The sequence below is a fragment of the Fukomys damarensis genome, unplaced genomic scaffold, assembly GCF_012274545.1.
Source record: "Fukomys damarensis isolate Sample0158 unplaced genomic scaffold, DMR_v1.0_HiC HiC_scaffold_24, whole genome shotgun sequence".
Taxonomy (NCBI): domain Eukaryota; kingdom Metazoa; phylum Chordata; class Mammalia; order Rodentia; family Bathyergidae; genus Fukomys; species Fukomys damarensis.
Window position 1 is genome coordinate 71,984,549 of NW_022900936.1, and position 13,602 is coordinate 71,998,150.

Genomic DNA, 13,602 nt, shown 5'->3' on the forward strand with positions numbered 1-13,602 from the left:
AAAAAAAAAAAAAAAAAAAAAAAAAAAAAAGTCTATTAAAAAAAGACCAGACCAACAACTAATGAGTGCTTGTGGGTAGATCATGTAGACGTTACATACATGGATTCATACACCATGCTGACCAGCTCCTTCACTTTTTCTAAGGCCAAGAAATGGGAAGGAACTTGTCCCCATTTATCCCCTTGGTTAGTAGAGTTTAAATCCAAATGTTCTACACTTAGCCCAGTAGGGGTTAAATGATGGTTAGGAGCTTTGGCTGGGAAGTCAAAGGCACCAGGGTTCAAACTCCAGCTCCATCGTGCACCATCTGTGTGGCCTTGAGCCAGTGGTTTAACCTCTCTGAGCCTGCAGATGGCTTCCCAGTCTATAAAGTGAACAGATCACTAGCCAGGCTCAGGACTGAGAGCTTACCCTGTACTGCCTTATATGATAGCTCTACTTAGAAGGTGACATCACATCCCTGACTCATAAGACCCTGGTTCTGGGGGCAGCTAGGAATAGGCCCGAGTCCTGGGGCCAGTGAGAGGCTGAGCCGGGCCTGGAAGCCAGGCTTCCACACAGGCTGGACACTTGCCCAGATGCCGCTTGGGGCTGCTTTGCACTTTAGACGAGGTTCATGTGGGCAGAGTCCACAGCACGGAGCTCAGCATGCAGCAAGCACTTGGCTTATCACTCTCTCCACCTCCAGGATCCTTGCTGAGCCTGACCTGTGGTGGTTTGCTTTGCCAGCGACTGTCTTGCTTGTCCCTCTGCATCCCTTTCATATCACATGACCAAATTGGACCGCCGCCATGTGCAGCTAGGAAAACAGCCACAGAGACATCTGGTAACCTGCTCCCAACCACCAAGTAGCACAGTTGGGCCCAGAGGAGTCCAGAGAAGTCCACTGGGGGGCAAGGGAATGCTAGCAGACACAGCCCTCAAAGTCCCATGCCCCTGAAGGCGACACATGGCTCTCTCGGGCAGTGTGGTAGTCTGTGGCCTGGACATCTCTGCAGGACCACACTGAGGAGGTAGGAAGGCTAGGGCGAACTCAGGAGCAGTGGATAAGCCCCTGACAGGTTTTCTCCTCCCAGGACTCCCAGTCCAGGCTGAGGGGATATAGGAGCTGAGGGTAGCCAGCCACAGCCCTATGCCCTGTCCCTTCTGAGAACCACAGGGGCCCTTTTCTTTTCTCTCTTACTTCTAATCATTAGGAACATAACCTCCTCTCTGAGGGAAGCTGTGTGAGTCATCTTTTAGTCAAAAATCACTTCCCTGCCTCAGAAATTCTAGCACAACCTCAGATTTCCTTTGCGATCTCTAGCCTTTGAGCATCAAGACTTCCTCTGACCTCTTATTGCTGGCCAAAGGCCTCCCTTCTCTGGGCCACAGCTGAGTTTTCAGATGCAGAGAGCACTTTCTTGGGGAAGCACTCATCTTCCCTGCTGGCACTCACTGTGCATACTGAGGTCACCCAAGGCTGCTTGAGTTTATCATTTCTGAGATTGCTTTTAAGGCAAGTTGACAAGACAGTTGGCATTTGCATTATTAAACTGACGGTGGATGCTTGTGGGGCCGGACTGATAAGAACATGTGGCTGTTTTTGAAAGCACAGACCTACAGGGAGAAAACAATTCTCCCTGGAGCCCCCAGAGGGCTTCAGGAGGGACTTCTGCGCAGAATGGTTTTCCAGAATAGATAAGCCAAACTGCATCTAATTAGATATCCCACCTCCTTGACACACCTGTCACTAAAGCAAGGTGCCCTTGCGGTGCCACCTGATCCAGGGAGTTCCAGGAGTCCCAGAACATAGGAAAGATCTGCTTGATCACACTTGCTATGAGTCTCAGAACCCAGGTTGGGGGTGCAGCTGGGGAGTGGGGAGGGAGGGACTGTCTCTGCTCCCCAGAGACACCATAGAAAGGTTGAAACCCAGTGACGCTGAGGCAGGCCACCTCTGAGACAGCGCTGGCCAAGACCAGTGCCAGAGAGTGTTGAAGACACTTAAAGGTACTGCGCATGGCATAGGTGAGGCAGTGGGACAGGAGTGTCGTGGCAGGCAGAACAGGAGGGACCTTGGTGTCGGTTGTTTACAGACACCATCCCTAGGAGAAGATGGTTCTAAACAATCACCCCAGATGGGAATGACAGGTTGGAGGTTTTCTGGGGACTGAACCCAGGGCCTTTGCACTAAGCTAATTTTTTTTTTAAGAATGTCTCACTAAGTTGATAAATTACTCAGGTTGGGCTCACACTTGCAGTCCTCCTGCCTTAATGCCCCATAGTGCTGGAATTATAGGAGGAATTCCAGTTGTGTAATACACATGCTGATTCCTGCATCCCACCCCCTCATTTGAGACGCACACACATACCCCACAACACACTATACACTATGTACACTAAGCCCGCACTACACATTACAACACACAACATAGAGTATACACATCACCCACACTCTACACACCACAACCTACACCATCCACACAGCACGCACATCCACGCTGTACACATCCATAACACACACAGCAATGCACTGGTGAACTTGGCAAGGTCCCCAAGGTCCCTCTGTCCAGGCCTGGGTTTCTGTCATCCCAAACCCCACACCGTCCTCTCACCTTCAGCCTCAGGCAGACCCTGTGTCTTGCCCCATAGCACAACCCTTTTCCTGTCCTCAGAAGATGCCACCCGGCCCACTCCCAGGCAGACCCTTGTATGACGTTGCATCCTAGAAGATGTCCCCCGTGGGATGCACCCCACAGGCACAGGGTTATTCACTGAATGGTCCCGCCGCCGTGCATTGCCAGGCCCAGAGGTGTGAAGAGAGCAGGAGGCACACACCAGGCCTCTGGACTCTGCTTACCCTTGGGCGGCTGTCAGCCAAGGGTCTGGGTGCTGGAGAGGGTGGCAGTGCCTTGGGCAGCATGTGCTGTTGGCTTAGAACCCAGGGTGCTCCTGGCCCTGCCACCCTCTTCCGTGGGCCTCCAAGTGCAAGAAGCAAAGTGGGAGCTGGGACAGAATGTGTGAGGGGAGCCTGGGTCAGAAGAAAGCACTGAGGGGTGAGGGGAAGAGGTCTTGGCTACAGCAGTTGAGGTCGGACTGTTCTCATGCTGGGCATCAAGAGGCTCTGCTGCTGATGCTTTTCCTTTGAGGGTGGTGGCTGGGTCACCTGAGATGGCCAGTTGGCATAAAGTCATTTTCAGATTCCCGTTTTGGGAAATCTTTACACTGCAGTCTCTGCAGTTTACCTGATGCGGGGTTTGCTGCCTCGTTCTGCAGCTTTCAGTCATGGTGACAGGTAACTGAGGTAATCATCTCTTAAAGAAAGGAGGTGTTGTGGCTCGTGGTTTTGGGGGTTCTGGCCTTATTGCTTCGGCCTATGGTGAGGCAGCACATTTTGGTGGATGTGCATGGGAGAGTAAAGCAGGATGCCTCACGGCTGGGAAGCAAAGGGAGGAAGGGGAGAGATTGAGGTTCCTGGTAACCCAAAGACCTCGCTTGGGCTCCATCTTCTACAGTTTCCCCTGCCTACCAAGAGTTCCTAGCTGGAGACCTGGGTGTACTTGGGCCTTGGGTATGTTTAAGATCCAAACCATAGCAGTTGCTATGGGATTTATTTTTTTCCTTTTTATAGTGACAAAATGCACATACTGTAAAACTTACCATCTTAAACATTTTTAAATGAATAGTTTATTCACATTAAATACACTCACATTGTTACACAGCCATCACCACCTTCTACCTATAGAATTCTTCTCATTCTGCAAAACTGCAACTCTGATGCCATGAAACCTAATTCCCATTCCCACACCCACAGCTCCTGGCAACGACCACTCTAGCATCGGTCTCTACAAACTCAGCTCCTCTGCTCTTGGAAGTGCAGTCGTGCCGTGTTTATTGCCTTTCTGGCTGGCTTTTCTCCATGTACCACAAGGTCCTCGAGGCTCATCCATGTGGTTGCCTGTGTCAGCACACCCTCCTTTTTAGGGCCGGGGCTCCGGAGTGTGCACAGACCACATTTTGTTTAGCTGCGTGCTCATCGTGCACAGCTCTCTACTGTGAGGGGTAGAATGATACTGCTGTGATACAGGTTCACAGACATTGCTTTGAGTCCTCCTTTTCAGTTATTTTGGGCACATACCTAGAGTTGGACTTCGGATCACATAACTCTTCAGGTTTTTGAGAACCCACCACCTTGTTCCCCCACCATTGCATTGGCACATTTTACAGTCACAGTAACGCTGCAGAAGGGTTCCAGTTTTTCCACGTTCTTGCCAACACTTGTTCTTTCCTGAGGCTTTTGTTGTTTTTAATAGTATGGCTATGCGATAAATATAAAATCGTGTGTGCTACTATTTCTTAAATCTCATTTTTGCAGATGTTTCAAAGCTATCATTTATTGCCTGGCATCCCAACCAGAGCGTAAATTGGCTGTCAAAGTCACATCCACACCTGCACCCAGCACTCCTGAAGGGCCTGACCGCCTTTCGAGGGGTCCGCTGGATACAGCTCTGAAGAAGAGCCTGGCGCTTGTGGCACCCCGGGCACCCCAGGCACAGCCCTCTGCCAGAGCCGTCCTCCAGATGGGGATAGTGGCAGTGCCTGAACTTCCTCACAGAGTTGGCCCTGGAGATAAAAAGGCTCTTGGAAATTGTAGAGCAAGAGCAAAACCTCTGAGTTTGACAGGATAAAAAAAAGCCAGAAGAGAAAAGGGGAGGGCGCTGCTTCTTAGTAACGCATGTAGGCGATTTCACGTTCATAGAAACAAATGGAATTACGGAGGAGGCCGCTCTGCCGTTCTCAACCACAGATTGTTTGAAATCCTTTTAGAGGAAAATTAAAATATTTCACAGAGGGTAATAAAATGCCGGGTGTTTTCCAGCCCAACTGCTCAGCTCTCTTGGACCAATAAATAATTAGACATTTTTATTTGAGCCTCAGTATCGTCGCCACTTTCTTTCCTTAGTGGAGGGGGAAAACTACTGTGGAGAATACATAAAACTCTGGAAATCACCAGGAAGTTAATTATGAAACTCTGTGTGTGTGTGTTTTCCTTTCTTAAGTACAACATGACAGTCTATTGTGGAGACAAAACAAAGCTCTTAGAATTTATTTTCTTAAAGGCCAATAATGTGTGCTGTACCCAGGCTTGTTCTGCTTTCAATGAAGTCTCATCAAAGACCAAGCCCTTCAGGGCGCTGGCTGCTGAGACGTGGGTCAGCGTGGCTGACGTGGAAGTAAGCGTGGCTGTGGGAGCTGGAGATTTTCCCAGTCGTTCCTGTCCACAGCCCCAGCCACTCCTCTTTGCTCTGCTGTCTCTCACAGAGTCACTTGAAGGAAAGGGTAGGTTTCGCTCTTAGCTGGAAATCATCTGCTCTGGTACCCGCTTTTCATGGTTGGGAGCTGCTCCTTACCCCTGAGCCCTGCCCGCAGAAAGGCAAAGGAGATGCAGGCCATGACCAGCTGGTGCTGGAGGGCCTGTTTGTCCCTGTGCAGCAGATCCATGCTGGCATCATCTTGAACCCACCTTCCTCCTTCCTGGCTGCTCTTCTGAGCAGGAAAGAAGCAGTCCTCAGGAAGAGGATCCAGAGCCTCTGTGCAAAGCTGGTCTGAGACCCCCCAAACACACACACAATCACTGCTGGAGCCAGGTGTGGGTGTTACACACCTGTAATCCCAGCACTCTAGGAGGCTGAAGCGGGAGGATCACAAGTATAAGCCTAGCCTAGACAATTCAGCAACTTAGTGAGGTCCTATCTCAAAATTGAAAATATTATTTAGAAGTTGGGGGATATAGCTCAGTTAAAAATCCTTGGGTTCCATCTCCAGTACTGTAGAAACAGACAGACTGCTGAGGTGGAGGGAGACTGGGAGGTGGTTATTACCATTCTTTCCATTTCAGAAATCTCTCCGGGGTTTGTGTTTCTCTCTTGTGGCTTTTACTAGTGCTGAAACTACCTCCACCTGCATGGCTGCATGTTAATTTTCAGTGATGCCTGAATGTGTGTGTGCACGTGGGCCTACAAGGGAAGTAAGCATCCTTGCAAATCTACACTGCCACAGCCACCTGCCGAGCCCACCCTCGGTGCCCACATGTGGGCATTCTGTATCAGCTCACCAGCTTGCACTTCTCCCGGCAGATAAAACTCCCTTGAGCCATCTGGCAAACAGTTGGCAAGCACCTACTATGTGCTGGGCTCTTCATGACCCTCTCAGGTGTTCCCACAGAGCAACAGAACACAAGAGACGGACCCAGGGGATGATTCACAAATACGAGAGGTTTCAATTTGTCCTTAAAGGATGAGGAGCAGTTTGCCCTACAGGGGAGGGAAGGAGCTCTCTGGGAAGGAGCAGCAGTGAGAAGGTACCAAAACAGGAATCAGCCACCTGGGAAAGTGACAGGTGCTGGAGATGCAATCAGGGACTCACTGACAGTCTCCGGGGCAGGAGCTGCCTGTGAAGGGCCGACGTGTAGCAGGTGCCAGAGTGTGTCTAATGAGCGAGTGAAGAGAAGGCAAAGAGGGAGGATCTGGGGAGAGGAGAAGCCAATTGTAGTTTATTCATACAATGCAATCTATAGACCAAACTAAGGGAACAAACTGGAGCTATAAATACGATGAATCTCACAACAGAATGCGGAATGGGTAAAGCAATTCAGAGAAGGCTGTGTAAAGCCTCCTGATGCCAAACAGAAAGACATTTGGCTGCAACGCATGGCGTTGCCACTGTCTGACCATTCTGACACACGGAGGATCCATTTCATTTGGCCCAACCTACATCGAAATAGCAGTGGTCCATCCACATTGTATGATACTGTTCAGCAAACGAAAGGAACACGTTGGTGGCACCCACAACGGCTTGCCTGGATTTCAAGGGGATTATGCTGAGTGAAAAGGCCAAGCCCCCAGATTTACATATTGAGGCCATATGTATGTGATGGGTTTAGAAGTGGGCTTGAGTTGTAGCTCTGTGGTACAGAGCTCACCTCACGTGCCTGACACTCTGGGTTTTATCTCCAGCAGCACACACAACAAAAGGAAGATGAGGAATGAAATGATTGTGAATGCCAGGGGCAGGGAGAGAGGTGGGACTTGCTATCAAAGAATCATCCAGGGACTCTTGCAATGAAGTGTCCCAACCTTGATTCAGACATGACACCATCGTAGAAACCAGGCACACGCAGACATGCACACGTGAGTTCCTGTGAAGCCGATGGGATGTGGAGAGGTCTGATGGTGTCAGAATCAACCCCCTGGCTGTGACCTGGTGCTACAGGGATGCAGGAGGTCAACATGGGAATTGGAGGTGTACAGAGGCCTTCAAATTATTTCTTACTGGGTGTAAATTTACAGTTATCTCAAAATTAAAACAGGTACTTGAGGGCCAGGGATTTAGCTCAGTGGCTCCACACCTGCCTCACAAGTGCAAGGTCCTGAGTTTGATCCCCAATTCCAAAAAGTACAAAGGATCAGAAACTTGAAAGCAACAAGATAAGAGACTGAGGACAGAAGTATCAACCCCAGCCTAATAATGAAACACAATAGAAAAACAGATGGCCACGTGTTCAAAAACAAAAACATGTACATGGTAGTGATTAGTGCCAAATTTGAGATCGAGGTTGATTTTAGGTCAGAGGGTGAATTATGTAGATGAAAAGAGACATACAGGGGAGATTTGCCTTTATCTGATACATTTTCTTAAAAAAGAAAAATTGGAGCAAATATGGCATAAGATCAAGATTCTATTGAACAGAATGGGGGATACACAGTGATTGTCATTATCTCATTTATGCTTGAAATAATCATTTCTGAAAAGCTTATGTCACCTAGGATGTGCTGGCCTGGACACCTGGCCTGGCACCAGGTGAGGCCTGGGCTCACCGAGGTCGCCCCTGCTCGTGGTCCTCCAGGTGGTGACCCCATGGCCAGGTGGCAGCCAAGGCAGGGGCTTCTGTGGGCTGTCCCTGCTGGTGTGAGCCACTCCCACCTTTCCCCACAGCCCCCAGAGAAGGAGGGTGCCCTGCCCAGGCAGGTGGGCAACAAGACGGAGTGTGGCCTGCTGGGCTTTGTGCTGGACCTAAAGCAGGACTATGAGCCTGTGCGCAGCCAGATGCCAGAGGAGAAGCTGTACAAAGTGTATACTTTCAACTCCGTGCGCAAGTCCATGAGCACCGTCATCAAGATGCCCGATGAGAGCTTCCGCATGTACAGCAAGGGTGCTTCTGAGATCGTGCTCAAGAAGTAGGTTGCTGGAGGCGTGCCGAGCCCGGCAAGGGGGGCGTTGGCTGGCTGGGTCCCACGGTGCTAGCTGTCCCCCAGGCTGGGCTGGCAGTACCCCTGGGCCGGAAGGGCTCTCTAGTACCCTGGGGCACAGAGAGGTCCCTGTCTAGGGTCTCATGGTAAGACTCACCTGCAGCGCCCACCCACTGGTCTTCGCTAACCCTTCCTCCTCCATTTCCACCACCTCGGGCCACACTTAAGTCTCTCTTTCATCTCTCCCTTTAGCATACAGTTGGTTAATGGCATTTGTGTTCTTTATGAACCACGCTTCTCTAACTGCAAATGCTAGAAGCAAGCCGCGTCCCTCCCCCGGGCCTCTTGTCTCCCCACTTGCACATTGCAGGGCTTGGCCTAGACCAGTAGTTCTCAAGCCTGGCTGTGCACTGCAATCGCCAAGGGAATTTTGTAAAAACGTTGCTTTGGGCAGAGGGTGCAGCTCAGTGGTGGAACAGTCATCAAACACAGCCTGTGACTGCAGCGCCTGTCTACCCCAAGGCATGCGGGAGCTGAACTAGATGAGCACTGGCTGACCGTGGTGGCAGCTGGGCATCCTGGGGCAGGGACCCCATGGGCCCTCAGCTGGCCCTTATTTCTGTGCCTTCTTCCTGCCCCAGGTGCTGCAGAATATTGAGTGGGGCAGGTGAGCCCCGGGTCTTCCGGCCTCGAGACCGGGATGAGATGGTGAAGAAGGTGATTGAGCCCATGGCCTGTGATGGGCTTCGCACCATCTGCGTGGCCTATCGCGACTTCCCCGGCAACCCCGAGCCCGACTGGGACAATGAGAATGACATCCTCAGTGACCTCACGTGCATCTGTGTGGTGGGCATCGAGGACCCCGTGCGACCTGAGGTAGGGACGAGGCCAGGTCTGGGGCTGTTCACCTCCTTTCATGCATGCACACTCATTAAGACCAGCACCGCCCACATCTGGCTCGTGTGAGCACAGAGAGGTGGCCCGGCCAGCTGGTATTGCTCTGCCGTGAGGACAGTCCTGGAGCTGTCCACTCAGCCAGCAGGGACTCTGCTCTCTGGCCCCAGGTCATAGGTGTAGGGACCGCCCTGATGGAGAGGCTCCTCACCCCACAGGATCCAGGGGCTCTGATAACAAATCCTCGGGCCTAGATTCCAGGTCTCTGCAAACGACCTGCCCAGTCGCAAGGACCTCCATCCTCAGGAGATCCCAGATTACGGTGTCAGCATCAGTCCTTGCTCCCCTCTGCATCCACACGCAGGTATGTGATTGTGTCCCCCCGCCAGCTTTCCTGGTGGCACAGCTGGCGTTCTGTATCAGATGCGCAGGTGCAGAGTTTGCAGGTTAACGGAGGGTTACCTCTCACGGAAGGGACAACACTGGGGTGGGAGGTGGGGAAGACAAGTGCTCCACACAGAGTGGGCCTTCTGCTTCCTGTGGCTACACGTGTGTCCAGGGCCGGCTCGGTCAGGAGGATGTGGTGTGTGTGGTTCCAGAACTGCCTGGATAACCAAGTCTGAGGAGGAAACACCCGTGGTCTGGTGCCTCCAAAGTGCTGCTGTGGAGATAACCCAGAAGTAATTCAGCTGCCATCTGCACCTGCCTCCTAGCTGGGCCTGCCACATCTGCTGCCAGCCCCAAGAGGGGTCACTTTTAGTGCTCTCAACCTGAGCTAGCACCATTCTCTGGAGGCCCCTGGCCCTTCCCTATGCCCTCTCTCAAAAAGCCTGTTTCCCCTTTTAAAAGTAGGAGAGGGTAGCTGTGCATGGAGGTTCATACTATAATCCCAGCACTCAGGAGGCTGAGGCAGGAGGATCACTGTGAGTTTGAGGCCAATCTGAGCTTCATGAAACAACCTTATCTAAAAAGAAAGAAAGATGAGAGAAAGAGAGAGAGATTACTAAAGGGTAAGGGGAAATCACCAGAGACCCCTGCAGTGGTCCTGGTCTCCTGCAAGCCAGTACAATGTCTGAGAGATAGGAAAGTGGGAATTAAGAGCAGCACAGAGAGACTTGAGAGAAACTGAGTCTTGGGCTGATCTACACTGCTCTGGGCAGCAAAAACAAAGGATTCCAGGATATCCAGGGTTTATTCATTACAAGTGTGGGAAGGGGAAGCTGGGCAGGCCTTGGGACACTGCTGATAACAAGGTCCAAGCAGGCAGGACTGGAGAATGTGGGCACAAGCCCATCTTCGCTGAAGAGAACAAATGGTTAATTCAGAAGGAGAGAATTTAGTTGCAGTCAGTTAGCCTTGTCTGTGAGTGAGCTCAGCCACGCTCTGCTACTTCCAGTGTGGCACAGCCGAATTATGGAGGGGCAGGAAGCTTGTGCCACTACGGCCTGTTAAAACCGGACAGAGGCTCTCAAGAGCAAGGTCCTGAGTTCAATCCCTGGTACAAAAAACAAAAGCAAAAAACTGGAAAGAGGTGTCTGCAACAGAGAGAGAATGGGAGGGGAGGGAAAGAAGAGAAGAGAGGGGAGGGGGCGGGGAGGGGAGCAGAGCCGCCCTCCAAGCTCCGGGCCCTGCTGCTGTGGGACTCTGCATTCCAAAGAACAAGCACACTAAGAGGTCACAGACCTAGGAGGAAGGAGGCCTGCAAATGTCAGCTCAGACATCAGACAGACCTGGATTCTGGAGCCCCACACTTGCCAGTGTGTGACAATGGGCCAGTTATATAACCTCTCTGGGCTTGTCTTTAGACTGGGAACAGTCATAGTGCACGTATACACACATGCACACGCGCTAGGGTATGGTGTGGTGCCGGATCACACACATGAGCAGTCAACAGTGTGTCTGGCATGAGGTCATTTGCCCATAACCGAGGATCCTCTTGCTTCAGGCCCTGCCACGTCAGCTCATTGCTGCAGATCCACGTCTAGCAGCCACTAACACAGAGCCTGACCTTCAGAAATGCTTGTGTCTGTGGAATGAAAGAATGAGAGTGAATACACTTGAAGTCCAGTCTAACACTGTCTCGTTCTAATACACACACACACACACACACACACACACACACACACACACACACACACACACACACACAAAACACACACACACACACCATTCAGTGGGTCTCACTCAGCTCCTCACTCCTACCCAGATCTTCAGACAGCAAGCCTGGAGCCCATATGTATGTCCCTGAAGACACAGTTCTCTACAGACAGGCCACTAATCAGCCCCCTAAGAGACTGTGTGCCCTACCATCTGGTGTGCACTTGGCCCTGAGATGGCGAGTTGCCACCTTGTGGGAAGTTGCTGGGCCCAAGAGCTCCTGGCTCAGCGCCTTGCCTGGGAACGTCCCTGAGGTGGGGTAGAAAACATCAGTCGCAAGCATGTTTTGGCCATGACCCACAATAAGGTGAAACATACTTTATGTTGTGGCTCATTAACCCATAAGGGTTCCCAAAGTAATGTGATGCCAGGAATGCTTTTTATCTATTCTTTTTCCTTTGTTGTTTTGAATGTGGATATCATCCACTGAACTGAATTTCACAGTCACTCAAGGGGTCCCACTTGAGGTTAGAGCTGCTGGTCCCATCTCCGTGCCACCCCACAATCCCCAGTGTACAAGTGAGGCCATCAGGCCTGCGGAGTGGGTCTCCCTATAAGTGGCCAAGCAGAGCGAGGTTAGATCAGGCTTTCTGCCTCCCTGCCCCTGGGCCTTTGCCTGGGTGCCACATGAGATGGCACAAGGCATTTCAGAAGAGAGAGAGCCTCCATTTCCTGTGGACAGTGTGGTAGCAAGAGGTGACTACAGACAGACTTGGGGGGGCCCTGGTTGCAAGCTCCAATTCCAGCGCCAACAAGCCACTCCTCTTCTCAGCACCTCAGTCTTCTCATCTGCAAATCAGGCCCCTCAGTTCCCTTCCAGGCTCTGACTTTCTCAGACAGGGAGGCAGCCGACAGACAAAGCCATCCCCACCCCAGCATCTAGGGAGAGAAGTCATAAACTACATTAGAATGACCAGCAGAGAGTCACAGTAAAGTCAGGACCTGGGTTCTAACACTGCCTTTCCACTCCCTCGTGTTGGCCTTGGGTACAGGTCTTCCCCCAAGCCTCGGTTTCTCCCTCTGATAAATAAAAGAGGTGGGTCCCTTGATGTTCATGGTTACAGGGCATAGCTGATTGGAAGGCGGTAGGCAAGTTCAGATGGACACGGCACTAAGACCTGAAAACATCTGTCTGCTTCAGGGTTGGTAACTCGAGTGTGCAGGGCCACATTCAAAAGGCTTAGAAGCACAGTGCAGAGCACCCTGCTGTCTCTGCGCCCATGCCCACCTCAGTGGCAGCTGCTGTCTCCTGTGTCCCGGATGACTGTCCCTCCAGGGCTGTCCATGCCTATGGTAGTAGTGGTGAGCTTCGGCGGTTTTGGTTCTGCAGAACCAGGATTAACCCTAAGGGTGTCCTACCCCTGAGCTGCATCTCAGCCCTTTCTAGTTTTTTACTGTGAGACAGGCTCCAAACTGCCCAGGCTGGCTTCAAACTTGTGATCCCTGACTCAGCCTCCAGCAGAAAGGGAACTTCAGGACCGCTGTCGGTCACGCTTCCCACTCTCCCAGATCCTTTCCCCGGGCCTCTTCCCTGCCCACAGCACTATCCATCCCCAGCCTTGGATGCTGGGCAGCTCTGCACAGAGACTCCCTCGAGTGTGTCCAGCCTGGCATGACCCCCACTTGGAGCACCTGCAAGGCCCTCGGACAAGCTCACATTCCATCCACAGCAGCAGGAAAATGGTCTCAGCCTCCCTGGGTCCCCCACAGTCCAGGGGCAGAGCCAGACAGCCAGCACACAGCCTGAAGGAGCAGCTGCTGGGCTGGGCCAGGGTTATCATCAAGAGTGTGTGGAGGCCTTGGAGTCAAGCCGAGGGCTGTCCTCAGAAACAACAGATGCTCAAAAGCCTTTGCTTAATGAAAACAGGAAGCACACATTTCCTGGCTGTTTTTCCTTAGTGAGAAATATCTAGGATAATTTCAGTGAAAGAAGCCATTTTTCAAAAAATGTAACAGTGATTTTCTTATATAGAAAGTGTACTTCCAGCGTGCTGATGCCTCTGGGGCTTGAGTCGTAATCATCTCTGGGTCTTCTGTTCCCTGAACAGTTGAATGCTCTGTAGATGTTTGTTGGATGAGTGAATGTGTGAGCGATAAGGGACAGAACCCACCCCACTGGAGTGGAGGCTGCACAGGAAGCATTCCCCACAGAAGACCGGCAGGTGTAATTCACAGAGGTGGAAGGAAGGGACCAATGGGACAAAGGGAGGAGATAAAGAGTCTGCTTTCCATTACCTTAACTAGATGCCTGAGACAAGAGTTTATAAAGGACATAACTGCTTTATCTTGTCCATGGTCAGCTGGCCTATGGCTTCAGGGC

General features: G+C 51.5%; 1 protein-coding gene across 9 annotated transcripts in view; it reads left to right on the forward strand.

Moving 5' to 3' along the window:
- The window catches only part of Atp2b2 (ATPase plasma membrane Ca2+ transporting 2), a 241,002-nt gene that overhangs the window by 202,984 nt on the left and 24,416 nt on the right, over nucleotides 1-13,602 (forward strand). For all 9 annotated transcript variants that reach the window (XM_010619264.2, XM_010619211.2, XM_010619217.2 and 6 more), the window contains 2 exons: nucleotides 7,978-8,219; nucleotides 8,873-9,107. In XM_010619264.2, coding sequence (XP_010617566.1) covers nucleotides 7,978-8,219; nucleotides 8,873-9,107 — 477 coding nt within the window. The remainder of the gene's footprint in view (nucleotides 1-7,977; nucleotides 8,220-8,872; nucleotides 9,108-13,602) is intronic.